Below are 25,384 nucleotides of genomic sequence, written 5' to 3' on the forward strand. Positions count from 1 at the left end.
AACTAGTCAGTATATGATATTAGAGAAAGCAAGATGGCCATAATATTCATTCCATTTGGAAAATGAGAGAATGAGAAAAAACACAGACTTCCCCAGGCCCATGGGTGAGTATGTGTGTGTGTGTGTGTGTGTGTGTGTGTATGTGTGTGCGTGCATGCGCTCAGTCATGTCTGATTCTTTGCGACCCTGTGGACTGTAGCCCACCAAACTCCTCTGTTCATGGGATTCTCCAGGCAAGAATATTGTAGTGGGTTGCCATTTCCTTCTCCAGGGGATCTTCCCCACCCAGGGATCAAACCCACGTCTCCTACATTGGCAGGCGAATTCTTTACCATTGAGCCACCTGAGAAGCTGCTGGCCCATAGCTGTGTATTTAGAACAAACATGGGCAATTGATATATGCCAGTTCCCAGTAACAATAGAAATCAAGTTTTTAAATCACCAAGATTCTCACTCCCTGCCACAAACTTACAACAAAATGAGAATCTAAGTAAAGAGTCTCCAAAATATACATTCTATGAAACCAGGGAATATCTTCCTTCTCTAGCATATGCTCAGTACCAAGAACAATGCTTGACACATAGTAACTACATGTGGAAGGAATGACTAGATACTCTCTAAGGTGCTCATAAGAATTCTAAATGAGTTAAATACATAGACAGTGAGTACCCACAGTGGTATTTATCTAAAGGTAAGTATCAAGTCACAGTCATGTTATTATCTCCAAAACATTTTGAAGTCTGAGTTTCGCTGATTTTTATCTGAGTACAAATTTTCTGAGGTTCTTTGAATGGTTGACAGCTATTGTTTACCAAAAACACAGGTGGTTATATAAAACATTGCTTTTGTTTTGCAGTTTTATTGAAGTATAATTTATATACAGCAAAACTGCATATAGTTACATTGTATAATTTGATCATTCTTGACATATGTTTATCTTGTAAAACAGTCACCAAAATCAAAATAGTGAACTTACCCATCAAACCCCAAAGTTTCTTTGTTCACCTTTGTAATCTTTCCTTTTGATCTTCATGTTCCTCCTTTCCCGAGTCTACTACAGAACTGCTCTTTGTCACTATAGGTTACCCAAACTTAAGTATCAAATAATGATCAAAATAATTTATTTAAAATTATAAGTTTAGTGATAGTTTTCTATAGCTTTCTGTAGAATAAAAGACTTGCAGCTGACTTTGAAGGGGGTTTTTTGTGTGTGTCTTCAAACACACTGTGAACACTATTTAAGCAAAGTTTTATTCAGGAGAGAGTGTATGCTATCTTGTAAGGCATTTTATCATCTTTGTGGATTTTCTCTGCTGAGTTTTTAGAATGTTAAATATAAATGGAATTTAGAGTTCAGCTGTGCTATTTTTACTGCTTAAACATACAGAGTTGCAAAAAGGAAAAATATAAATAGCAATAATCATTTGCAAAGATTTTCAACAGTATCATAATGAAAAAAATCTGGTTTTGATGGATTTTTAGATCTAAAACAGCAAGAAAATGAAAGCGAGCCAGATACTTAGATGAATTCTTTATTCTGCATTTCTTTTTCCAGAAGCTCATGCTTTCTGTTTGTGGTTTTCTCAGAAGACAGAGCAGTTTCTTAATTTGCAGTTACACACTGTGTTACAGTTTAGTTTCTATAATTTACTGAGAAACTGATTTTTTTACTTTTGTCCTTTCAAATATTTTTTTTGGCATTAACTTTTGGATGGATTATCCTCACTCAGAAAGGATCATTTTAATCTTCTTTTATTACTTTCGTACTTGGACTCAGTATATTCCTTGACATGGCATGTACTTCCACAAATGCTAAAGAACAAAATCTTATGATTGTTTTTTGGATCCATGTCTCAAACCAGATTACTCCCTTTCAGAATCTCTTTCCCTCTGAGTGCATTCGTTTCTTGTTTGCATATGTAAAGTTTTAATCCTATTTATAGAATATATACTAATTGGTGATTTTTTCAGACAAAGGGTAACTTTGGAAACTGCATAATTGAAAATATAATTATTCAAATAGAATTTGTTTTTAATGTGTTCATCAATTCCAGCCATCATATATTTATTTAATGTACTGTGTGCACAGCACCAGATGAGGGTTTGCATAACTTTGCCCTCTAGGAATTCATAGTTTGTATGTTACCCTATCTTAAGTGATTTTTTTATTTTATCTTTTCTCAACATGACTATTTTTCAAAGCAACGTCTCTACTTTGTTTAGACTTATAAACTACCCAGAAAATAAATTTAAGCCAAATCATATTGTATTCTTATGTATGTAATGCACAATGTATATAGAAATCAATGAAAAAACTTGACAGATGACATAAATATCACTCGTCTATAATAACAGAGTATCTAAAGTCACATTATAAAAAAATTATTTGTATCCCTGGAAATGCTTAGGCAACATGTTAAAGAGAAGTGAATAAATGAGCCTCAAATTCACATTTAAAAAATAAATAAAAAATAAAGCTATATGATAAAATAACATAAAAGTGGAAATTTCTCCAAATATATGCTTTATTTTTATTTTTTATTTATTTTTTTTAAATTTTATTTTATTTTTAAACTTTACATAATTGTATTAGTTTTGCCAAATATCAAAATGAATCCGCCACAGTATACATGCGTTCCCCATCCTGAACCCTCCTCCCTCCTCTCTCCCCATACCATCCCTCTGGGTCGTCCCAGTGCACTAGCCCCAAGCATCCAGTATTGTGCATCAAACCTGGACTGGCAACTTGTTTCTTACACGATATTTTACATGTTTCAATGTCATTCTCCCAAATCTTCCCACCCTCTCCCTCTCCCACAGAGTCCATAAGACTGTTCTATACATCAGTGTCTCTTTTGCTGTCTCGTACACCGGGTTATTGTTACCATCTTTCTAAATTCCATATACATGCGTTAGTATACTGTATTGACGTTTTTCCTTCTGGCTTACTTCACTCTGTATAATAGGCTCCAGTTTCATCCACCTCATTAGAACTGATTCAAATGTATTCTTTTTAATGGCTGAGTAATACTCCATTGTGTATATGTACCACTGCTTTCTTATCCATTCATCTGCTGATGGGCATCTAGGTTGCTTCCATGTCCTGGCTATTACAGTGCTGCGATGAACATTGGGGTACACGTGTCTCTTTCCCTTCTGGTTTCCTCAGTGTGTATGCCCAGCAGTGGGATTGCTGGATCATAAGGCAGTTCTATTTCCAGTTTTTTAAGGAATCTCCACACTGTTCTCCATAGTGGCTGTACTAGTTTGCATTCCCACCAACAGTGTAAGAGGGTTCCCTTTTCTCCACACCCTCTCCAGCATTTATTATTTGTAGACTTTTGGATCGCAGCCATTCTGACTGGTGTGAAATGGTACCTCATAGTGGTTTTGATTTGCATTTCTCTGATAATGAGTGACGTTGAGCATCTTTTCATGTGTTTGTTAGCCATCTGTATGTCTTCTTTGGAGAAATGTCTATTTAGTTCTTTGGCCCATATAATCTATTATAATTGAATATGCTATTACTTCCAAAACTATTCAAATTCTGAATTTCACAAATTTTATCTGGGGCCAAGTTCAATGAATAAACTCTATTTTCTTTCTTTCAAATCATAACAAACTGTTGCTTACCAAAGAGCAAATGGTTTTCTAAAACACACAATACCAATTAGCTTTTATTTGTATAGCTTTATATAGGTATAATTGAGGTATATATTTATAATATGAAAAGTGAAAGTGAGAGTCCCTCAGTTGATGTCTGACTCTTGGCAACCCCATGGTCTGTAGCCCACCAGGCTCCTCTGTGCATGGAATTCTCCAGGCAAGAATACTGGAGTGGGTTATTGTTGTTCAGTCCTTCAGTCATATCTGACTCTTTGTGACCCCATGAACTGCAGCATGCCAAACTTCTCTGTCCTTCACTGTCTCCTAGAGTTTGCTTAAACTCCTGTCCATTGCGTTGATGATGCCATCCAGCTATCTCATCCTCTGTTGTTCCTGTTTCCTTCTGCCTTCAATCTTTCCCAGCATCAGGGTATTTTCTAATGAGTCACTTCTTCCCATCTGGTGGCCAGAGTATTGGAGCTTCAGCTTCAGCATCAGTCCTTTTAATGAATATTAAGGTATTTCCTTGCGATTAACTGGTTTGATTTCCTTGCAGTCCAAGGGACTCTCAAGAGTTTTCTCCAACACCACAGTTCAAAAGCATCAATTCTTTGGTGCTCATCCTTGTTTATGGTCCAACTCTCACATCCATACATGACTACTGGAAAAACCATAGCTTTGACTAGACGGACCTTTGTCAGCAAAGCAATATCTCTGCTTTTTATTACATTGTCTGTTTCTCATAGCTTTTCTTCCAAAGATCAAGTGTCTTTTAATTTCATGGCTGCAGTCACTGTTTGCAGTGACTTTGGAGCCCAAGAAAATAAATTCTGTCACTGTTTCCATTGTTTCCCCATCTATTTGCCATGAAGTGATGGGATCAGATGTCATGATCTTAGTTTTTCAGATGTTGAGTTTTCAGCCAGCTCTTTTACTCTCCTCTTTCACTTTCATCAAGAGGCTATTTAGTTCCTCTTCACTTTCTGCCATAAGGGTGGTGTCATCTGCATATCTGAGGTTATTGATATTTCTCCTGGCAATCTTGATTCCAGCTTGGGCTTCATCCAGCCTGGCATTTCGCATGATGTACTCTGCATATATACAGCCTCAATGTACTTATTTTCCAATTTTGAACCAGTCTGTTGTCCCATGTCCAGTTCTAACTGTTGCTTCTTGATCCACACACAGGTTTCTTAGGAGGCAGATCAGGTGGTCTGGTATTCCCAATTTTTTAAAGAATTTTCCACAGTTTGTTTTGATCCACACAGTACTGAGTTATACAAATAACCTTTTCTATCTTCATCTTGGTGATGGTTTCACAGGTTATGCATATGTGAAAAATTATGAAATTACACAATGTAAAATTTACACCATGGCTCAGATGGTAACAAATCAGCCTACAATGTGGGGGACCTGAGTTCAACCCTTAGATTGGGAATATCCCTTGGAGAAGGGAATGGCTACCCACTGGAAACTCCATTATTTCTCTTAGTATTTGAATTTTTGATGTTTCCCCTAAAAATAAATCTTACTTCCAGAATCCTCCATTTTTCCCTGGTTTACATCCTCTGACATAAGGCTGCTTCTGTACTTTTTCCCTACTCGGTCCCTGTCAATTGGCCTTATCAAGGAGGTAGCCATCATTTATTGCTGCTTATTGACTAACCTGGTAAGAAGTGCTCCAGAATATCTCCATGTGCCTAACTATTGTAAAATATAAATGAAAGATGGATAGCCATTCCCTTCACCAGAAAGTTTTCTCAACCCAGGAATGGAACCCAGGTCTCCTGCATTGCAGGCAGATTTACCATCTGAGCCACGGTGTATATTTTAAATTGTGTAATTTCATAATTTTTCATGTATGTGTCACCTGTGAAACCATCACCAAGATCAAGATAGAAAAGGTATTTGTCAAACTCAACACGTACTCACGTTTTGTGATCCCTCATTTTGTTTTCCTGCCCAGCTCTTCACTGGCTACCACTGATCTGCTTTTTGCATTTTAGATGAATTTGCATTTTTCCAAAGTTGTATGTAAATGAACTCATGCCGTATGTACTCTTGTTTGGTCTGACTTCTTTTACTTAGCATAATGTGTTTGAGATTAATCCAGGTTGCCACATCCAGGTTGTTTCATTTTACCGATACACGATAATTAGTTTATCCATTGAATTAATTATTGTGGATTATTTGTCCATTTACCATTTTAAACTATTTTTTTTTACCTAGAAGAACTATATATTTCAAAATAAAATAGACTTACTACCCTTATTAAAGAGATACTAATGTGCTCAATGGATACCATAGAACATTATATTTATCCTATTAGGACACTTTGCCAGAGTAGGAAAGACAATGTTTTACTTTTATGACTTAGGAAACTAATGGAATCTGTTAGTGCTTTAATTTCCATGTTTTGCTTTAAAAATGGATGTGAATTAGGCTCCAGCTTTTAGTGATCAGAGAATAATAAAACGTTGTTTTTACTGGAGAGAATGCTGAATCACTCTTCTTGGTACAGTAAACAAATATTAGAAGTCCAAAAATAGAAGACACATTTTTACTTTTTATTTTTAAAGCTTCTTGAGTTTGCTGCTTCTTGATAAGAAAATGGTGATTAAACTATTTCTATTAAAAAGGCAGCAGATGCAAAATACAAAATCAAGATACAAAAAATCAGTTGTTTCATTACACTAATATCAGAAGGAGAACTTAAAACCATCCCATTTGCCTCAGAACAAAACAAAACAAAACAAAAACCTAGGAATAAATTTAACCATGGAGCTAAAAGACATGTATACTGAAAATTGTAAGACATTGATGAAAGAAATTGAAGGAGACACAAATAAATGAGAAGATATTCCATGTTCATTGACTGGAAGAATTATTAATATTGTTAAAATGTCCATACTTGTCAAAGCAATCTACAGATTCAGTGCAATCCTTATCAAAACTCCAATGGCATCTTTCACAAAAATGGAACAAACAATCTGACTCTTTGTGACCCTACGGACTGTAGCCTACCAGGCTTCTCCATCCATGGGATTTTCCAGGCAAGAATACTGGAGTGCGTTGCCATTTCCTTCTCCAGCATGGAATCATAAATGACCCCACATAGCCAAAGCAACCTTGAGAAAGAAGAACGAAGTTGGAGGCATTACACTTCCTAGTTTTAAACTACATTACAAAGGTTTAGTAATTAAAACAGTATGATATTGGTATAAAAACAGACACATAGATTAGTGGAACAAAATAGAAAGGAAAAAAAGAAAGATCAGAAATAAACCCATCCACATATGGTCGGTTAATCTATGACAAAGGAGCCACGAGTACACAGTGAGGGAAAGGATAGTCCATTTAGTAATGGTTTGGGGAAAATTGAACAGCACATGCAAAAAAAAAAAAAGAAACTTTACCTCTATCTTACATTATACACAAAAATTAACTCAAATTGGATATAAAGCTTGATTGGACTACCTGAAACCATAAAACTCATAGAAGACAACATTGGCAGAAGCTCCTTGACATTAGTCTTAGTGATGACTTTCTCTTCTTTCTTTCTTTGACACCAGAAGCACAGACAACAAAGGCTAAAATAAACCAGTAAGTCAGTCATAGGAATGTAATGTATAACATGGTGAGATAGTTAATAATACTGTATTATATATTTGAAATTTCAAATATTATATATTTGAAATATATATATATATTATATATACTGTATTATATTTGAAAATATAATACTGTATTATATATTGTATTACATATTTGTGCTATATATATATAGCACAAATATATGATATATGCTAAGAGCGTACATATCAAAAGTTATCACATACACAATTATAACGATGGTGATGGATGTTAGCTAGACTTATTGTAATCATTTCTCTGTATATACAGGTGTTTTACCCTGAAAGTAATATGTTATATATCAGTTACATCACAGTTTTTTTTTTTAAAGAAATCTCCAGAAGTCAGGCTCCTAGTCCTTTTCCTCAGTAAGGTGTTATGTTTTCAGTTGTGATGTGACCACAGAGCTAGTGAAGTGCGTTGTGGAAGAAACCATTTTGACTTTTCAATGTTTACCAAAATAGTTTAAATGAAAAAAGCAGAATTAGAGCATTTTATTATATTTTAAAATTTTCTTTCTATATAGTTTCATGCCAGTGTAGTTTTTTTAAATGAAAGTTATAAATGCTGAACAGTGTATTTTTATATCTTTCAATTTCTAAGCTCTCTGAAATTTTGCTAGTTGGCAATGGTAGCCATGTCCTGTCATTTGATTTACAATTTCAACAGTAAATGTGAAAGTTAAAGAATTTCTTTTATAGATATATATTATCATTAAAATACAGTTGACCAAGGTTAACTCTGATTTTTATATTTTAAATTTATTATTATTTAAAAGGTAAGATCTTTACCTGATGGTAACCCAATCCATACCAAAAATTCAGGTATGGAATTTTTTATATAATAAAAATATTTTCTGGCCAAGTTTCAAGTTTCTAAGGTATACTATTTGAAGAGCATTTTTTCCTCCGTCTTTTTAATAACTAAATTGATGTGCTTCTGAACTTTTAAATAAAGTTTTAATTTTAAAATAGTCAAATTACATGGCTATAATATAGGATTATATTTTTTGACATCTTTTGTCTCTTATTCCCTCATCTTTGGTACTTTTTGTCTTTTTCACATTCCTTTACTATAATTTTCATGTTTAAGAAGAAGCCAATGTTCATGCATATACTCCATAGTCCATGTTAACCCAGAAGTCACAATTCTTTTTTTTTTTTTTTTACTGTTCTATTGAACATAAATTTCAGCCACTGAAAAATATAAAACAAATGCACATCACATGCAGTTATAAGACAAATGCTCTTACAACTACCACACAGGTCAGGAATGGAACTGCCAGTTATCCCCAGAAACTTTTATGGATACCAACCCAGCCACAAGCCTCTTTTCTCCTTCTGAAAGTAAGCAGTTCCTCTTTTATCTTTTATAGTTTATCACTCAAGTGCACATCTTTTAAAACTATTGTTTAGTCTTGTTTTTTTTTTTAAGTCTTGTGTTTTTCAGTCTAAAAGTTCTTTTTTCCATAGTTTTTTCCCCACTTTATAATTGTTGAAGATCCCCAGTCATTAACCTGTAGAGTTTCCAACAGCCTGGGTTTTGCTGATTATAGTCTCATGATGTAGATAAGCATGTTTTCTCCCTCCTCTGTATTTCCTGCAAATTAGTAGTCACATATAGAGGCCTGACCAAAGTCAGTTTTGCTTGTTTGTTTTTGGCAAGACTGTGGGTGATACTGTGTTCTTTCATCAGGAAGCACAAAATGTCTAGTATCATTCTGTGATGTCAGTAACAGTTTTGATGCTTCAATTCCCTATATATTAATACATTAGATCATGCAGTGTATTGCAAAATGGTGATATTCTTGTTCTCTCTCTCTCTCTTTTTTTTTTTTGGTTTATTGGCTGGAATACAACCCCTAAACTGCTCTTTGGTTAGTTATAGTATGTATAGAAAAGGTAGAATAAATGCTTGATTCTTCACCTTTGTTTACCAGTTTTGGAAATGAGTTGGCTCTCTTTCAGCTTCTAAATGTGAATAATTTTTTGTTATTGTATCATTTTGAACTTTTGAATTTAAACATTTGACACGTTTCAATCCATTGCAGTTTTTATCCTTATTGAAGTTCATATTATCTCACATCTGGCTGGTGAGATCCTTTTCAGACTCCCACAGTTCTTTTAACATGACAAATGTTATACTTTTTACAGTTTTCTTTCAAGTATAAGGTGTTCTAGGCTCATCTTTTGGATGGATGGGAATTATGAATTTATCCATGAGGATGCTGTGAACCAGTGGTTGTAAACTGGTACCAAGGGGCCCAAAGTAGCCACTAGCCATGTTGTCATTTCTTTTTCTGACAAAAGAAACAAACACGTCATTGTTCAACAAAAATAAATAAATAAAATATTTTTAACATTTATTATGTGCCAAGTGTTTTACTAATTTCTGGGAATATGGTGGTTAGGAGAGATAAAGTTGCCCTCAAGGAATTTATTATATATGTAACATACATAATTTATTATACATACCTGTGTTATAATCTGATGAGGAATAGCAAACCAGCCAAACACTACGTTAAGTAACCTTGTAGGACCCTAGGATGGTGTGAGAGTCTTAGATGGGACCTAACTCAGGGTATTGGAGGTCAAAGAAAGATTTGCAAGTAATATATTATTTAATCTCTTATTTAAAATGTAAGTGTTGCAGATGAAGAAAGATAAAGAAAAATTACTCAAGGCAGAGAAGGTGTGTGTGTGCATGTGCACGTGCGCATGCTCAGTTGTGTCCAACTCTTTGCGATCCCATGGACTGTAACCTGCCAGACTCCTCTGTCCAAGAGATTTCCCAGGCAAGAATACTGGAGTGGGTTGCCATTTCCTCCTCCAGGGAGAGAAGGTATAGGTAACCCTGATTTCCCTTAGAAAAGCAATCAGCATGTCTGAATTGAATGTATTCTGTTCCAAAGCTTCCAGAAATCTGACCTTGTGTCCAGTCTTTCTGTTACCACTGCCTTTTCTCTTGCCAGAAACATCCACAAGTAATATTTTCTCCACAGAACTCAAGTTTAAATTGGAAACAAGACATTTCTTTCCTAATCCATACTGGATGAATTGGTATCACTTAATTTCAATTTTTTTCCCCTAAGATGAGTTTTCCAGAATCAATCTTGCTAGTCTATCTTATTAGTTGGCATTAATTATCATAATATTTACCCCTCCACTGAACTGTCTTTTCTAGCTGATATTCATACTTAATTGCAGCCTTCTTAACTTTTAAAGATATGATTTTTCTACTTGTCTTGCTTTTTATTCCTTTTTCCGTGTCAGAAAAAAACACTAAAATAACTATCTGTGACAAAATATAAGGAAAGTATAATTATTAACTTATATCAGTATTGAAACTGATCCTGATGAATTTCATTCTAATGTATTATTTGAGAAAGAATATTGCTCTAACATTTTAGAGCAACATCCTTGGCTTTTTCTCAGCACGGACTTATTTAACACTGGTCCATTTTTATTTCTTGAAACAACTGTTTTAGACTGCTAAAGTATAATTTCCAAAAAGGTAATATTTTGATTTTCAGGCACATATTAAATAAACATAGGTCAAAGATTTTATTCAATTCATTAACTAATGATAGAACCAGTAAAATGTCAAAATAAATTCAAAGAACATTTGATCTATTTATAGACAATTGAATATGGGAATGTTAGAATAAGATAGTTGAGTTTGATGTAAAACTAATTAGTATCCTGTATATTAAGCTGTAACCTGGTTTTTTTTTTTCTTTTTTACCCAACAGAAGAATTAATGTGTAGTTAGTAAACAGTGAGTCTAACAAAGTACATTCTCCTAATTGTTGGGTGACTCTGTGTCCCATATGACACTTAAAAGACCTGTTACATATATTTTTGTCTTTTTTTTCAAGTTTTGAATGATTCTGAATATGATTTTAAAAATTTCTTAGACTAGATTAGAGAATTTTCTTTGGGTCTGAGGATTGTTTGTGAATAATTGATGAAGTAAGCTTCATTTTAGTATACTTTGTAAGTTTTGCATTCCATTGTCTGACAACTGCATAACAATCTTTAATATTGAAAGATATTAAATTAATTAATTTTGAGGAGAATAAATCATTTTAACTGGACATCAAAGGAAGGCAAAGGGAATTTTTGTATGCTTAATAAATTTAAAGTAATTTGCTATGGAATAAACTCCCTATATTATTTGTGTTCCCTAGGGTTTTCCTGGAGATATTGGGATCCCTGGACAAAATGGCCCTGAAGGATCAAAGGTAAAGAAAAAAACAGAAAAGAAAGGAAAAAAAAGAAGAGCATGGTATCTATAGTTTTCTACTCTCAAATCTCCATGAATGGGTAAAAAAATACTTTAGAAATATCAGAACATTTCTGAATATTTTTGAGCTGTCTCAAGTGCATTTTAAAAAACCTTTTCGACCTTGTTTCAAAATAATCAGGAAGTAGTTTGCGTGTCTGGTTGTTTTTTTGGTGTCAAAAGACATACTCCTAGAGTAGAAGTATGTTTATACAGTCTCTTGGGTTTAGGTTATTGGAAATGATTTTCCTGGTTTGGTCTAGGCTTAGATTAGGATGACAGTATTTGCAAAGCACATAAGTAACTGAAAATGGATTTCTTTTAAGAGGTGAAAAAATTTAAAAAGCCAAAAATCTATGGCATACACAAAATAGGTAAGAGTATTCTGACCACTAAAACCAATAAGGTATTTAGGGCCCGTAAAATATCCACTGATTAAAATAAAGAAAGCCCATGGAGTTCTAGAATTTATACATAGCACAAACTACCAGAAAAACCTGGTCATTTCTAACTTCCTTTACTGTTACTGTGTATATATACTAAATATTATCCATAGCAAAACTTTAAATACCAGACTTCCCAAGCAGGCTGACATAGAATGAGCATTGTAAACAAATAAAGCATTGTGAATAAATACACAGAATGATGAAACAGCCAGAAGTTTGGAGAACTGGCCTGTTATGAAGTATAGCTGCTGCAGAAGGTTATTAGCGTGAGTAGAGAGGAAGTGTTAGGGAATGAAGCTGAAAAGGATATTAATATAGCTATATTTGTTAGTGTACTATAGTGGCAAGTCCTAAAGTTCTATAGTAAATGTTTTGGAGACACCTCCTTTAACCCTCACAACCGTTTTATGAGGTAGATATTACCCCCATTTTATAGATAGTTAACTTATTCCCTCACAGTCACATAACTTTTCAAGTGACTAAGACAGGATTCTAATCCAGACATGATTTCAAAGTCAGAGGTCTTAACCACTTAGTTTGAGGATTAAATTGTTGGAAAGATTTAAGACCATGTTGAAGAGTCTCTCCTCCTTCCATGGGTATCATGAAGTAATCAACAATTTTTAAGGAGCAAAGCATTGTAGGTGATTTATGTTTTATAAAGATACCTCTTATGTCACCATGGAGAATGGTTTAACAGGAGGGAAAATGAAAGCAAACAGATGAGCTAGAAAAAGCTGGAAAAGAAGTTATAAAGATCTGAAGTGTAATAGAACATTCATTCAATCAATAAATATTTACTGACTGCCTCTTATATGACATCCATTGTGCTAGACAAGGGCTACAAAAGTGAAAAGTCCTGCTCCCTGTTTTCAAGAAACTTATAATCTAGAGGAGTATATGTAGGAAATCTTTTATAATAACCATGTAAATAGCATATAATATGTGATACTGTGTGAGTACAGGGTTAGGAGACTCAGATTGCACTTGGTAGAGAAGGTAGCACTTGAGCTGACATGATGAATGAATAGGAATTTGCAGACAAGTATGCATGCATGGCATTATATATAAGCGATGTATGGCATTCAGGAAAAGGAAACTTGTGAGAAGATGAAGGTGCAGTATTTGAAACATATTGTAATGAAAAGTTATTCACTGTTTATGTGAAGTTCAAATTAACTGGACATACTGTGTGTTATCTGGCAACACTACTGGCCACCTGTCAACTCCCCCCATATATACACAACCGTATTTCCTCCTCCCTTTCTGTCTCCGTAGAAGAGGTATTCCTCCCCTTCCTCAGTATGCAAGTTTCATACACGTTTTGTATCAAACCCTCTCCTGGCTCCTGAATGACTTCATGCCATCAATTATCACCTTTATCCTGATCTCTACTGTGACTCAAATTTCCCCACTTTGCCCTTGAAACCATTTTCACTGCTAATGTTTTAGTTTAGGTCCTATTTATTCTTCACCAGGACTAGTGTAGTTCAGTTCAGTCACTCAGTTGTGTCCGAATCTTTGCGACCCTATGGACTGCAGCACATCAGGCTTCCCAGCTTACTCAAACTCATGTCCATCGAGTTGGTGATGCCATCCAACCAGCTCATCCTCTGTTGTCCCCTTTTCCTCCTGTCTTCAATCTTTCCCAGACTCAGGGTCTTTTCCAATGAATCAGATCTTCGCATCAGGTGGCCAAAGTATTGGAGCTTCAGCATCAGTCCTTCCAATGAATATTCAGGTCTGATCTCCTTTAGGATTGACTGGTTTGATCTCCTTGCAGTCCAAGGGACTCTCAAGAGTCTTCTCCAACACCACAGTTCAAAAGCATCAATTCTTCGGTGATCAGCTTTCTTTATGGTCCAGCTTTCACATCCATAGGTGGCTTCTGGGAAAACCATAGCTTTGACTAGACAGACCTTTTTCAGCAAAGTAATGTCTCTAATTTTTAATATGCTGTCAAGGTTGGTCATAGCTTTTCTTCTAGAGCAAGTGTCTTTTAATTTCATCTGCAGTCATCATCTGCAGTGATTTTGGAGCCCGAGAAAATAGTCTGTCACTGTTTCCGTTGTTTCCCCATCTATTGCCATAAAGTGATGGGACCAAATGCCATGATCTTAGTTTTTTGAATGTTGAGTTTTAAGTCAGCTTTTTCACTCTCCTCTTTCATTTTCAGCAAGAGGCTCTTATATTTTAAATATAGCAGTGCATACTTGTCTGTCCCAAACTCACAATCTATGCTTCCACCACACCTTTCCCCACCGGTAACCATAAGTTCATTCTCTAAGTTTGTGAGTCTGTTTCTGTTTTGTAAATAAGTGCATTTGTATCATTTTATTAGATTCCACATATAACTGATATCATATGATATTTGTCTTTCTATGACTTACCTCATTTAGTATGATAGTCTTCACATCTATCCTTGTTGCTGCAAATTGTGTTATCTCATTCTTTTCAGTGGCTGAGTCATATTCCACTGTATATACATACCACCTTTCCTATATTATCTGGACTTCCCTGATAGCTCAGTTGGTAAAGAATCCATGTGCAATGCAGGAGACCCTGGTTCAATTCCTGGGTCGGGAAGATCCGCTGGAGAAGGGGTAGGCCATTCACTCCAGTATTCTTGGGCTTCCCGTGTGGCTCAGCTGGTAAAGAATCTGCCCTCAATGCAGGAGACCTGGGTTCAATCACTGGGTTGGGAAGATTCCCCTGGAGAAGGGAAAGGCTATCTACTCCAGTATTCTGACCTGGAGAATTCCATAGACGGTATAGTCCATGGGATCACAGAGTTGGACATGACTGAGTGACTTTCACTCCATAGACATTTAGGTTTCTTCCATGTCCTTGCTATTTTTTTTTAATTTATTTATTTTTAATTGAAGGGTAATTGCTTTACAGTATTGTGTTGATTTCTACCAAACATCAACATGAATCAGCCATAGGTATACCCATGTCCCCTCCCACCAGAAAACATGTCCTGGCTATTGTATGCTGCAGTGAACACTGGGGCACATATGTCTTTTTGAATTATGATTTTCTCCAGATATGTGCCCAGGAGTGGGATTGCTGGATCATGTAGTAGCTCTATTTTTTCTTTTTAGTTTTTTTTTTTTTTTAAACTTTACAATATTGTATTGGTTTTGCCAAACATTTCTTCAGGAACTGTCATACTGTTCTCCACAGTGGCTGGAACAATTTACATTACCAAACTGTGTAGAAGGATTCCCGTTTCTACACACCTTCTCCAGCATTGTTTGCAGGCTTTTTGTTGATGGTCCTTCTGACTGGTGGGAGGTGTTGTCTCATTGTAGTTTTGATTTGCATTTCTCTAATAATTAACAATATTGAGCATATTTTCATGTGTCTTGGCCATCTGTATGTCTCATTTGGTTAAATGTCTGTTTAGATCTTCTGTCCATCTTTTGATTTCGTTTTTTTTTTTTTTATTGAGCTGCGTGTGTTGTTTGTAAATTTTGGAGGTTAATCACTTGTTGGTCTCTTTGTTTGCAAATATTTTCTCATATTCTGCGGGTTGTCTTTTGGTTTTGTTTATGGTTTCCTTTGCTTGTGTAAAAGTTTTGAATTTAATTAGGTCTCACTTGTTTATTTTTGTTTTTATTTACATTACTCTAGGAGACAAATAAAAACATATGCTACTGAAATTTATGTCAAAGAATATTCTTCCTATGTTCTAAGAGTTTTATAGTATCCAATCTTACATTTAGGTCTTTAATCCATTTTGAGTTTATTTTTTTGCATGGTGGCAAAGAATGTTCTAATTTCATTTTTTTACACATAGCTGTCCTATTTTTCCAACACCACTTATTGAAGATACTGTCTTTTCTCCGTTGGTGTGTGGGTTTATTCCTGGACTTTCTACCCTGTTCTGTCAATGGATGTTTCTGTTCTTGTGACTATAGTCTGAAGTCAGGGAATGTGATTCTTCCAGCCCTGTTTTTCTTTCTCAAGACTGCTTTGACTATTCAGGATGTTCTGTGTCTCCCTACAGATTTTAAGATTTTAGTTCTAGTTCTGTGGAAAATGCCATTGGTAATTTGATAGGGATTGCACTGAATCTGTAGACTGCCTTGACAGTATAGTCATTTTGACAATGTTGATTCTTCAAATACAAAAACATTTATATTTTTCCATCTGTTTGTGTCATCTTCACTTTCAACAGCATCTTACAGTTTTTGGAGTACAGGTCTTTTGCCTCCTTACATGGGTTTATTCCTAGGTATTTTATCCTTTCTGTTGCAGTGGTAGGTGGGATTGTTTTATTAATTTTTATTTCTGATTCTCCATTGTTAAGTATAGAAATACACAAGATTCTGTGTATTAATTTTGTACACTGCAACTTTGCCAAATTCATTGATGAGCTCTAGTAGTTTTCTGGTAGTATCTTTAGGATTTTCTGTGTAGTATTGTGTCATCCACAAACAGTGACCATTTTACTTTTTCTTTTCTAATTTAGATTCCCTTCATTTTTTCCTTCTCTAATGGCAATAGCTAGTACTTCCAAAACTAAGTTGGTTAAAAGTGGTAAGAGTGGAAATCCTTGTCTTGTTCCTGATTTTAGAGGAAATGCTTTCAGCTTTTCACAGCTGATTGTGATTTATCTGCAGTTTTGTCATATGTGGCCTTTATTATGTTGAGGGATGGTCTCTTTATGCCCACTTTCTAGAGAGGTTTTTTAAAAGCATAAATGGATGTTGAATTTTGTCAAAGGCTTTTTCTGCATCTATTGAGATGGTCATATGGTGTTGCAATTTGTTGATGTGGTGTATCATACTGATTGATTTGCACATATTGAAAGATCCTTGCACCCCTGGGATAAATCTAAGTTGATCATGGTGTATGATCCTTTTAATGTAACACTTTTTATTTTATACATAGTGGTTTGTACCTCTTAATTCCCACTCCATCTTGCCCTCAACTCCTTAATTTAATCTTTTAAATTATGCATATCATACTAGGTGAAGAACATAGGATAACTTTGTAAATCCTCTTCAGTTTGTAAATTGTGTTTCTCATAAATTTTCATTAAGAAAAATGTCAGAACTGAAGAAAGCCAGTTGACCTCCTGAATACTATCATAATACTAATCTTTAAAACTTCCTTCCCGTTACTTTCTTCAGTTTTAAAATTACAATATTTAAAAGTGTGACAGAGACCTGAAGGCCACATATTTTAATGAATATAAATGGTTGAATTTCCAGTGAGTAGTAGTTACTTTTTACATAACTTTATCTAAATTTTTTCAGTAATATGAGTTATGGCCTCATTTGCACCAACATTATGAGACTAACTGTTTTTCTACACATCACTGAATTTTAATATCTTAGATGATTTAATCAAGAGAACAAGAAAATTTTAAAAGAAGAGGAGTATGATTTTATGTTTTCTAGGTTGGGAAGGGTCTGTTTTTGTCTTCTTTTTCCATCTTTCCTATTTGCCTTGAAATTGTTCTAGAAATTCTAAAATTGGAAAAATAGAGCCATACATATTGACCCTACATGATGTGTTTCTTAGGTTGTATACATTATGACATGGAAACATCTTAAAACTTTTTATTTTCATGTATATATCTTATTTGGAAAGTGAGGACAGTGTAAATTATTAAAGTTCTGTTTAGGCTATGTAAATTAGTCATCAAGAAAACTATGTGCACTCTCTTTGAAATACATGGTTATCCTATTTGCAAACAAAATGTGTTCCTTCCAGAGCAATTTGGCACAGCTCTAAAAGAAGCCTTTTATTTTCTCCTCATTTTCTGCCAGTTGAATAAAAACCTCAAACTAACATTGGAAACTTGTGTTAATTATGGTTCCATCCATTGTGGGATTTTGTGTGTATGTGTGTGTGTGTATAGTTACAAAACATACTTCAGCAAGCCTTCTTGAGAGCTTCCCAATTTGGCAACTGCTTTCATGCATTCCATAACATTAGCGAAACCACATCCCTTGCTGCTTACTGCAGAAAGTGAGTACCCAGTAAATATTCTCTGTTCTTCAGTAAACAGAGGAATGACTTATTTGTTGCCATAATGGTTTGTGTTGTTGCTTTGGCTATGGAATTAAGAGTGCTAACAACAAGCTGTTCCTGTCTGTTGTATAATATCCCTGTTTTTAGAAAAGTCCTATTTGTGAGGTTATGTTACAGAATATATGGAAATAATTTTTTATACTGAATTATTAAAGTATGTTATATGCTTACCTATATATAGGTGAGCTAACTTGCATTCCTAAATAGTTCTCTGAGATCACAGCAACCCCACCCTGAATAGGCACATTCCAAAGTCAAGATTTTGTACATAGACTTCCTGTTTTAACCATTTGATTTTCCAGGCAGCATTTAGTCAGCTGAGAAGTATTTATTGAGTTTGTACAATGAGCAATGGATTTTGTTAAGCAATTACTTGAAAATAAGATGAAAACTAAAAATAAAATCTGTGACAAATCTAGACACCATATTAAAAAGCAGAGACATTACATTGTGACAAAGGTTATACAGTCAAAGCTATGGTTTTTCCAGTGATCATGTATAGATGTGAGAGTTGGACCAAAAAGAAAGCTGAGAAGCAAAGAACTGATGCTTTTGAACTGTGGTGTTGGAGAAGACTCTTGAGAGTGCCTTGGACAGCAAGGAGATCCAACCAGTCCATCCTAAAGGAAATCAGTCCTGAATATTTATTGGAAGGACTGATGCTGAAGCTGAAGCTCCAGTACTTTGGCCACCTGGTGAAAAGAGCTGACTCATTGGAAAAAACCCTGATTCTGGGAAAGATTGAAGGCGGGAGGAGAAGGGCATGACAGAGGATGAGATAGTTGGATGGCATCACTGACTCAATGGACATGAGTTTGAGCAAGCACCAGGAGTTGGTGATGGACAGGGATTTTTAAGTATATAGTACAGTATTAACTGTATGCATATTTTTTGCACCGAAAATTTCTAGAATGTTTTCACCTTGCATCACTGAAACTTTGTACCCATTTAACAGCAACTCCAATTTCCACCTCCCACAAGGCCTACAACCATCATTCTTTCTGCTTCTATTAGTCTGACTGGGCTTCCCTGGTGGCTCAGACAATAAAGAATCTACTTTAGATACTTCGTATAATTAGAATTATGCAATATTTGTCTTTCTGGGACTGGCACATTTCACTTAGCATAATGTCTTCAGGGTTCGTCCATATTACGGCCTATGTCAGAATTTCACTCTTTTTGAAAGCTGCATGAAAATAGTCCCTTGTACAATTGTTTAAAAATCCACATTCTATCTATCCATTCATACATCAATGAACATTAACATTGTTCCACTTATGGGCATCAGTTGGACTGCAGCACACCAGGCATCCCTGTCCATCACCAATTTCTGGGGCTTGCTCAAACTCATGTCTGTCGAGTCGGTGATGCCATCCAACCATCTCATCCTTTATCATTCCCTTCTCCTGCCTTTAATCTTTCCCAGATTCAGGGTCTTTTCCGATGAGTCAGTTCTTCACATCTGGTGGCCAAAGTATTGGAATTTGAGCTACAGCATCAGTCCTTCCAATGAATATTCAAAACTAATTTCCTTTAGGATTCACTGGTTTGATCCCCTTGCAGTCCAAGGGACTCTCAAGAGTCTTCTCCAAAACCACAGTTCAGAAATATCAATTCTTCGGTGCTCAGCTTTCTTTATGGTCCAACTCTCACATCCATACATTACTACTGAAAAAACCTTAACTTTGACTAGACAGACCTTAGTCAGCAAAGTAATGTCTCTGCTTTTTAAATGCTGTCTAGGTTTATCATGGGCTTCCCTGGTGGCTCAGACAGTAAAGCATCTGCCTGCAATATGGGAGACCCGGGTTCCATCCCTGGGTCAGGAAGATCCCCTGGAGAAGGAAATGGCAACCCACTCCAGCACTCTTGCCTGGAAAATTTCCATGGACTGAGGAGCCTGGTGGGCTACAGTCCATGGGGTCGCAAAGAGTCGGGACACGACTGAGCGACTTCACTTTCACTAGGTTTATCATAGATGTTCTTCCAAGGAACAAGTGTGTTTTAATTTCATGACTGGAGTCACCATCTGCAGTGATTTTGGAGCCCCAAAAAAATAAAGTCTGAAAAAAAAGAGTCTGTCACTGTTTCCATTGTTTCCCCATTTACCTGCCTTGAAATGATGGGACTGGATGCCATGATATTCATTTTTTGAATGTTGTCTTAAGACAACTTTTTAACTCTCCTCTTTCACTTTCATCAAGAGGCTCTTTAGTTCTTCTTCACTTTCTTCCATAAGCATGGTGTCATCTGCATATCTGAGGTTGATATTTCTCCCAGCAATCTTGATTCCAGCTTGTGCTTCATCCAGCTTGGCATTTTGCATAATGTACTCTGCATATACGTTGCCCTGCTTCATTTTGTACTCCAAAGCCAAACTTGCTTGTTACTTCAGGTATCTCTTGACTTCTTACTTTTGCATTCCAGTCCCCTATAATGAAAAGGACATCTTTTTTGGGTGTTAGTTCTACAGTCTTGTAGGTCTTCATAGAACCATTCAACTTCAGCTTCTTCAGCATTGGTGGTTGGGGCATAGTCTTAGATTACTGTGATGTTGAATGATTTGCCTTGGAAGTGAACCAAGGTCATTCTGTTGTTTTTGAGATTGTACCCAAGTCCTGCATTATGAACTTTCTTTTGTTGACCATGATGGCTACTCCATTTCTTCTAAGGGATTTGTGCCCAATTAGTAGATATAATGGTCATCTGAATTAAATTCACCCATTCCAGTCCATTTTAGTTCCCTGCTTCCTAAAATATCGATTTTCACTCTTGCCATCTCCTATTTGTCCACTTCCAGTTTACTGTGATTCATGGACCTAACATTCCAGGTTTCTATGTACTATTGTTCTTACAGCATCAGATTTTACTTCCATCACCAGTCACATCCACAACTGGGCATTGTTTTTACTTTGGCTCTGTCTCTTCATTATTTCTGGGTGAAAGATACTGTTCATGTGGTTCTCCAGACAAGAATACTTGCCATTGATCTATATCTCTGTTTTTGCTCATATTAAACTGTTTTGATTATTTTAGCTTGGTAATATGTTTTAAAATCAAGAAGTGTGAGACCTTCAGCTTTGTTGCTGTTCCTCAAAGTTGTTGTAGATATTCACAGTCCTTTTTAGTTCCATATGAATTATAGAATTTTTTTTCTACCTACATAAAATTCCACTGGAATCTTGCTAAGGATTGCTTTGAATCTGTTGGTTGGATGGTATGGACATTTTAAAAATGTTAAGCCTTCCAATCCATGAGTATGGAAAGTCCTTTCATTGTTTGTGTGTTTTTAAATTTCTGTCAGTAATGTTTTGTAGTGGACTCTCTTTCCATTTATTTGTGTCCTTTTAAATTTCTTTCATCAGTGTATTTTCAGTGGATAGGTCTTTGACCTTCCTAATTAAATTTATTCCTATGTGTTTTATTCTTTTTGGGTGCAATTATAAATGGGATTGTTTTGTTCATTTCACTGTTTTTTGGTTTGTAATGTATAGAATTGCAGCAGATATCTGTGTATTGATTTTGCATCCTGCAACTCTACTGAATTCATCTATTAATTCTAACTTTTTTGGTGGAGTCTTTTTGAATTTATGTATATGATAATCATGCTGTGCTTAGTCACTCAGTCGTGTCTGACTCTTTGCAACCCCATGGACTGTAGCCCAACAGGCTCCTCTGTCCATGGAAATTCTCCAGACAGGAATACTGGAATGTTACCATGCCCTCCTCCAGGGGATCTTCCCAACCCAGGGATCAAACCCAGGTTTCCTGCATTGCAGGCAGATTCTTTACCATCTGAGCCACCAGAGCAGCCCTATTATCTGCAAATAGTGACAGTTTTACTTTTTCATTTCTAATTTGGATGCCTTTTATTTATTTCTGTTTTTTGGCTAATTGCTGTGGCTCAGACTTTCAATTCTATGTTGGTTAGAAGTGGCAGAAGTGGGCATCTTTAACTGTTTCTAATCTTAGAAAAAACATCTTTCAGCTTTTCACTGTTGCTTATGACGGTAGCTGTATATTTGTCATATATGGACTTTTATGTTGAGGCACATTCTCTCTATACTCACTTATTGTTTCTTTTTTTTTAATCATAAGTGGATTTTAATTTTGTCAAATGCTTTTTTACATCTATTGAGATCATGTGAGTTTTATGTTTCATTTTGTTAATGTGGTTTATCACCTTGATTGATTTCATGCAGAAATGTTGAATCATCTTTATATCCCATCTGATCTTTGTGTATGATACTTTTAATGTGCTTTTTAAAAAAAAAAAATTACAATACTGTGCTTTATGGAGGCTGTGTCTATGTGTACCCACTTGTGTTATAAAGGTGTAGGGAAATTTCAAAAATGGTGCTCATCAGCACCTCAGTCCCAAAGTCCCAACTCATACCTGCCTCACTAGCAGTCACTTTAAGATTAGTAAATCAGTCTCCTTCACACATGGTCCAGGCACTTCTCTAACTACTGCTTTTGCAGTGAGTCCCAGAAAGTGTGAGACCATGCATGAGTCCTTCAAAAGGAGTATATAAGATTCCATAGCCCCCAGTTCCCTTGGATTAAGCCCCATTGAGTTTTGAAAGCCAGATTTTGGGGACCCTTATTTTTTTAGTGCAGCTATTGAGGTTTGGCATAAACCCCTTGTATCTCAGGGAGTAGCTCCAAACCCATGAGATCCCTCCCTTAAGGAGATTGTTTATTGGAGGTGAATTTTTTGATGAAACCACATGTCTACCTCTCCTACTTATCTCAGTGAGGCTTTTTGTATCCTTTGTTGTGGGGGAGCTGTGTAGCTAGTTCTTTTTCAGTGGTAATTGTTCTATATGTAGTTGATTTGGTATGTCCAGGGAAGGTGGTGTCATCTTGGACTACTCCACAATTGCTAGTTTTTTCAAGGACTTTCACATCTATTTTCATTAAAGATATTGGCCACTAATTTCATGTTCTAGTAGTATCTTTATTTGGTTTGGTATCAGGGTAAAGCTGGCCTCATAAAATGACTTTGAAAATATTCCCTCTTCAACTTTTCTGGAAGAGTTTCAGAAGGATTTATATTAATTCTTTTTTAAATGTTTGGTAGACTTCTCCAGGGAAACCATCCTAGGTTTTTTATTTCCTGGGAGGTTTTGATTAATGATTCAGTCTCCTTGCTAGTTATAGTTATGTTCAGGTTTTCTTTCTTCATGATTCAGTTTTGGTAGGTTGTGTATTTCTAGGAATTTTACCTGTTTCTTCTAGGTTATCCAATTTGTTACTGGTATTAGTCTCTTGTGATCCTTTTTATTTGTCACGTAGTCAGTGATGCAGAAGTAGATAATTTTTTGGAATTCCCTTGCTTTTTCTATGATCCAACTTATGTCGGCAATTTGATCTTGATTCCTCTGCTTTTTTAAAATTCAGTTGGTACATCTGAAAGTTCTTAGTTCACATACTATTGAAGCCTGGCTTGGAGAATTTTGAGCATTACTTTGCTATCATGTGAGATGAGTGCAATTGTGTGGTAGTTTGAACATTCTTTGGCGTTGACTTTCTTTGGGGTTGGAATGAAAACTGACCTTTTCCAGTCCTATGGATACTGCTGCCCTTTCCAAATTTGTTGGCATATTGAGTGCAGCACTTTCACAGCATCATCTTTTAGCATTTGAAATAGCTCAGGGAATCCCATCACCTCCACTAGCTTTGTTCATAGTAATGCTTCCTAAGGCCCACTTGAGTGCATACTCCAGGATGTCTGGTTCTAGGCACACCATCATGATTATCTGGGTCATTAACACCTTTTTCATGTAGTTCTCTGTGTATTCTTGCCACTTCTTCTTAATCTCTTCTGCTTCTGTTGGGCCTTGTTGATTCTGTCCTTTATTGTCCTTTATCTTTGCATGAAAATATGCAGTTTGCATGAAGAGATTGCTAGTCTTTCCCATTGTAATGTTTTCCTCTATTTCTTTGCATTGTTCACTTAAGATTTTTTTTTATCTCTTCTTGCTGTTCTCTGGAACTCTGCATTCAGTTGGATATATTCTTCCTTTCTCCTTTGCGTTTTGCTTCTCTTCTTTTCTCACCTGTCTGTAAGGCCTCCTCAGATATCCACTTTGCATCCTTCCATTCCTTTTTCTTGAGGATGGTTTTGGTCACCACTATCTGTGTACCCAAATGTTACAAATCTCTCTCCATAGTTCTTCAAGGCACTCCATCTACCAGATCTAATCCCTTGAATATATTTGTCACCTCTATTATATAAGGGATTTGATTTAGGTCATACCTGAATGTAGTCATGTAGTCATGTATGGATATGAGAGTTGGACCATAAAGAAGACAGAGCACCAAAGAATTGATGCTTTTGTACTGTGGTGCTAGAAAAGACTCTTAAGAGTCCCTTGGACAGCAAGGAGATCAAACCAGACAATTCTAAAGGAAATCAACCCTGAATACTCATTGGAAGGACTGATGCTGAAGCTGAAGCTCTAATACTTTGGCCATCTGATGGAAAGAGCTGACTTATTGGAAAAGCCCCTGTTGCTGGGGAATATTGAAGGCAGAAGGAGAAGAGGGCTACAGAGGATGAGATGGGTGGATGATATGACTGATTCAGTGGACAGGAACTTGGAAAACCTCTGGGAGATGTTAAGGGGATGGGGAGGCCTGGTGTGCTGCTGTCCATGTGGTTGCAGAGAGTTGCACATGACTTGGTGACTGAGCAACAACAACAGCAATACCTGAATTGCCTAGTGGTTTTCCCTTCTTTCTTCAATTTAAGCTTTAATTTTGCAATGAGGAGCTGATGATCTGAGCCACAGTCACAGTCAGCTCCAGGTCTTGCTTTTGGTGAATGAATAGAGCTTCTCCATCTTCGGATGCCAAGAATATAGTCGATCTGATTTTGGTATTGACCATCTGGTGATGTCCATATGTGGAGTTGCCTTTTATTATTGGAAGAGAGAGTTTGCTATGACCAGCGTGTTCTCTTGGCAAAACTCTGTTAGCCTTTGCCCTGCTTCATTGTGCACTCCAAGGCCAAACTTGCTTGTCACTCCTGGTATCTCTTGACTTCCTACCTTTGCATTCCAGTCCCCTATAATGAAAAGGACATCTTTTTTTGGTGTTAGTTCTAGAAGATCTGGTAGGTCTTCATAGAACCGTTCAGCTTCTTCAGCATTAGTGGTTAGGGCATAGTCTTGGAATACTATGATGTCACATGATTTGCCTTGGAAGTGAAACGAGATCATTCTGTTCTTTTTGAGGTTGCACCCAAGTCCTGCATTATGAACTTTCTTTTGTTGACCATGAGGGCTATTCCATTTCTTCTAAAGGATTCTTGCCCACCATAGTAGATATAATGGTCATCTGAATTAAATTTGCCCATTCCT

At 36.0% G+C, this 25,384-nt stretch overlaps 1 protein-coding gene across 5 annotated transcripts in view; it reads left to right on the plus strand.

Annotated features, from left to right (window-relative positions):
- COL24A1 (collagen type XXIV alpha 1 chain) overlaps positions 1-25,384 on the plus strand; it is a 391,998-nt gene that overhangs the window by 172,321 nt on the left and 194,293 nt on the right. For all 5 annotated transcript variants that reach the window (XM_027536666.1, XM_027536671.1, XM_027536669.1 and 2 more), the window contains exon 21: positions 11,429-11,482. In XM_027536666.1, coding sequence (XP_027392467.1) covers positions 11,429-11,482 — 54 coding nt within the window. The remainder of the gene's footprint in view (positions 1-11,428; positions 11,483-25,384) is intronic.

The sequence above is a fragment of the Bos indicus x Bos taurus genome, chromosome 3, assembly GCF_003369695.1.
Source record: "Bos indicus x Bos taurus breed Angus x Brahman F1 hybrid chromosome 3, Bos_hybrid_MaternalHap_v2.0, whole genome shotgun sequence".
Classification (NCBI taxonomy): Eukaryota; Metazoa; Chordata; class Mammalia; order Artiodactyla; family Bovidae; genus Bos; species Bos indicus x Bos taurus.